Source organism: Peromyscus californicus, unplaced genomic scaffold (genome assembly GCF_007827085.1).
Source record: "Peromyscus californicus insignis strain IS unplaced genomic scaffold, ASM782708v3 Scaffold_4__1_contigs__length_199733344, whole genome shotgun sequence".
NCBI lineage: Eukaryota > Metazoa > Chordata > Mammalia > Rodentia > Cricetidae > Peromyscus > Peromyscus californicus.
In genome coordinates this window covers 7,484,156-7,488,113 of record NW_026294562.1, presented here as the reverse complement: position 1 = coordinate 7,488,113, position 3,958 = coordinate 7,484,156, and the positions used below count along the sequence as shown (strand labels likewise).

The window sequence follows — 3,958 nt, the reverse complement described above, 5'->3', positions numbered from 1 at the left end:
AATAGAGATCTGGTTTCATTTTATCCATGGTAAAATTCTGTTTTTCTTTTCCTCTTCTTTTTTTTTTAATGGACAAAGCTGGGAGGTGGAGGGTCTGCGGGGAGGTGGGGTGGGAAAGAAGGGTGGTATGATCGTAATATATGGTATGCATGTGTGAATTTTTCAAAGAATAATTGTTTAGAAACTGTCAACTACTACTTGCTTCAGCAGTTTGAGTCACAAACATTAGTTACAATGAATTCTTTCCCCTTGATATCCAATCCTTGATGAGGTTTTAAATTGGCAATTGCTAATGGGCTCGAAGCTTGTTTTTTCTTTTTAAATGTACATTTTAGGAATATTTATGGACTGCATACCTGTTTTAATAATTTGAGTGCTTTATACTTTTTTTTTTTTTTTTTTTTTTTTGGTGTTTTCGAGACAGGGTTTCTCTGTGTAGCTTTGCGCCTTTCCTGGAACTCACTTGGTAGTCCAGGCTGGCCTCGAACTCACAGAGATCCGCCTGGCTCTGCCTCCCGAGTGCTGGGATTAAAGGCGTGCGCCACCACCGCCTGGCGCTTTATACTTTTTAAATAATTAGGGATGTATAAAAAGGTTTAGTTTGGGCACATTAATTTTATTCCATGCTTACATATAGGTCTAGTGCTTCAAATTGCCTCTAAAGTAATGTTTTTTAAATTTTCTGATAAAATTCACATCACCTGCAATAAATCAGAGATTTCAATTCTTAGAAACTAAAAATAGATCTACCGTATGACTCAGTTATGTCACTCCTGGGCATGGGCTCAAAAAACCTCTCGTTCTACTCCAGAGACGCTTGCACCTCAGCCATGTTTGTTATAGCTGTCTTCACAGTAGCAAGGAGATGGCATCAGCTGAGATTTCTATCAGCACATGAATGGACAAGGAAAATGTGGTACCTGCAACTCCCTTTTCATGACACTAATCTCTAACAATGATGGCCAGGGGCTGCAGAGATGGCTCAGTAATTAAGACCACTTACCTGCTCTTGCAGAGGAACCAGGTTTGGTTCCCAGCACCCATATCAGGGAGCTCACAGCTACCATTACTTCCAACTCCAGGGGATCTGGCTCAGACTTCCTCTTCTGGTCTTTGTGGGCACCAGGCATGCACATGGTTCACAAACATACATGAAGACACTCACACAAAATAAAAATAAATAATGGTAGCCAATTTAGCTGCAACTTCCTTTCCTTTGTAGCCAGAAGTTTGCTCCAGTCCTGCGGATTCTCTCCCACCTGTGTGCCACAGCCACTTGGTCCCAAACAAACACACACAGGATTATATTATTTTTAAACTATGGCCATGGCTGGCTTCTTGCTAGCTAGCTCTTATATCTTAAATTAACCCATTTATATACATCTATACTTTGCCATGTGACTTGTGGCTTACCGATATCTTTACATCTTGCTTCTCCTGGCAGCAGCTAGCAGTGTCTGCCTTGCCTCTCCTTTCTCTTCCTGTCTATTTGTTTGGATTTTCCGCCTGCCTCTAAGCTGCCTTGCCATAGGCTAAACAGCTTTATTTATCAACCAATCAGAGCAACACATATTCACAGCATACAGAAAGACATCCATAGCATTTCCTCTAAGACTTTAAATGCATCCATGCCCCTTTCTTGGCTAATGTATAATCTTCAAGATCTCTTGGTCTCACTTTAAACCCAGCTGAATTCAACCAACAATAGCCATGCCAAAGGTTAAATGCTCAGCTATCTTGAATTTCCTTCACCACATTAATTAGTCCTTTGCTTTTTTTTTTTTTTTGGTTTTTCAAGACAGGGTTTCTCTGTGTAGCTTTGTGCCTTTCCTGGAACTCACTTGGTAGCCCAGGCTGGCCTCGAACTCACAGAGATTCGCCTGCCTCTGCCTCCCGAGTGCTGGGATTAAAGGCGTGTGCCACCACCACCTGGCTGTCCTTTGCTTTTTAATTCATTCAACCTTGATCAAAATTCCAGGCTCTGTGTAGGATGTAGAGAAATTCTTTGCTAGAATGTAACATGGGTCATCTATAGTTAATTCCTAATAGTCCTTCACAGGGTGCCTTTTTTTTTTTTCAAGGTTTTTTTTTTTTTTTTTTTTTTTTTTTAATGATGGGAACAAAAATATACCTAAAAGCGAAGCTTCTGGAAAAACCATTTGTTCTTCCCTGTCTTGTATCTTTCCTCAAACTTGACCTTGGCCTCCCGCCTGGCCTTGCATTTCAGGGCTGGGTCTCTAAAGACATCCTTGTTGACAACTGTTTTGTCCAAGGGGATGTCCACAGAGTACCTTGTGGGCATGAGGTGATTGTAGTTATAAACTTTCACAAAGGACTTGATCTTTGACCTCTTGGCGATTTTCTTCTTGCCCATGGCAGCTGTCACTTTTCGGGGATAGCGGTCAATTCCAGCCACCAGGGCATGGCTGTAAGGGCGGTCTGAGGTGCCATCGTCAATGTTCTTCACGATGACAGCTTTGCGTACCGAGTAGCGTCCGGCCAGGACCAGCACCACTTTCCCGGGTTTCATGAACTTGCCCATTTCGACAGCAAGGAGCAGGTACCCAGCAGAAAGGCCACAGGGTGCCTTTTATGTTTACATTTTGATAAGCATTCTGGTATTCTGAACTCCCCCCAGAATCACTAGGTAGGATTTATTGTCAGATTCTCTACCCACATTGCCAAATTCTTTGAAATTCTTTTCACAGACCAGTCTCAAATATGTAAGAACCGCACAGTCAGGCCTAGTCAGAGCAATAAGAACACTCTTCTACCACTCCCTGTATTTAATAGTTAATTTTGTTTTACTAAGTCCATAACACCCAACATATTCGACTTAGAAGGAAGCTATGTTTTGGCTCACTGTTATTATAGAGTTTTCTGTTTATCATAGCAGACAAGGTATGGTGGGGTGGCTCCATCTGTATTATGGCTATGGGCCAGGAAGCAAAGTCTGAGTTACAGCCTTCAAAAGCTTACCCCCTAGTGACCTAATTCTACCAGCTAGACTCCATTTGTAAAGGTTCCAGAGCCTCCCCAAATAGACTGCTACCAGATGGGAGCAGTCATTGAAAGCATAGATCTGTGGGGGTCATTTTAGATTCAAACTGTAACAATGGTCAAATAGAAGAAAGGACTATATGCTCATCATTCACAAATAAAGGGAGAATTACCCACTAAGACCCAGCAGGTTTCTCTTCACTCCCATAGATGGGTCTTTATGTCAACCTCTACTAGATGCTGTTGATGTAGTTTTTGTGTTTGTTGAGTGGATGTGAAGCTGTGACCAATGGTGTCAGTCAGCCTGCCTAGAAGCCAATGGTCAACATGCATTGTGGTTCTTTTGAAGTGTAGAACCAATGGCTTCATTAGTCATGGGTGTTTGTTTCAGGAGCTCATTTGTTTCTGCAGGACACTTGAGAATTTACTGTGTGCCAAGAACTCTTCTAACCACTCTAGTTACAACTGCTTATTGAATCTTTCTTGTGTTTTTATGAGGCCAAGTCTAATGTTACGTTTAGTTATACAGATGAAATGGAAAGATTTGTCCCAGATGACATGTTTTTCCATCTGGCAGAGCTAAGGTTTGAAACAATACTTTTATGGTGTTCAAACCTTTGGTTGAACTAGAAAAACCTCTGTAAGCTGAAAAGTCTAAGATATTCCCATGTAGCAAAGATGGTGAGTGAATGAGTTGCTTGTCACATGATATATAGTCCTGAGAGAGCAGAGGTTCTGGAGATCTGTTCATTCACTGGACTTAGTGAGTCAAGTGAAAATCATAGAGATCCTTCTGGAATAGACCACTTTGGTTAATTACATGAAACTCTTGGATGACACAATGAAGTAGAAACTTAAAAGGGCTCACCAATAAAACCTCAGGTCACAGAAAGACCATCGTGCAGTATTCTATCAGGAAGGGTTTTTGGGGGCGGGGCAAGAATCAGTCTGTTCTGTT

At 41.6% G+C, this 3,958-nt stretch overlaps 1 protein-coding gene across 1 annotated transcript; it reads right to left on the bottom strand.

The window, feature by feature from the left end:
• Positions 1-2,120: 2,120 nt before the first annotated feature.
• On the bottom strand, positions 2,121-2,552 carry LOC128094277 (60S ribosomal protein L27-like). The gene has a single exon (XM_052712520.1). The coding sequence runs from the start codon at positions 2,540-2,542 to the stop codon at positions 2,132-2,134; it is 411 nt and encodes a 136-aa protein (XP_052568480.1). The 5' UTR covers positions 2,543-2,552; the 3' UTR covers positions 2,121-2,131.
• Between the last annotated feature and the right edge of the window lie 1,406 nt (positions 2,553-3,958).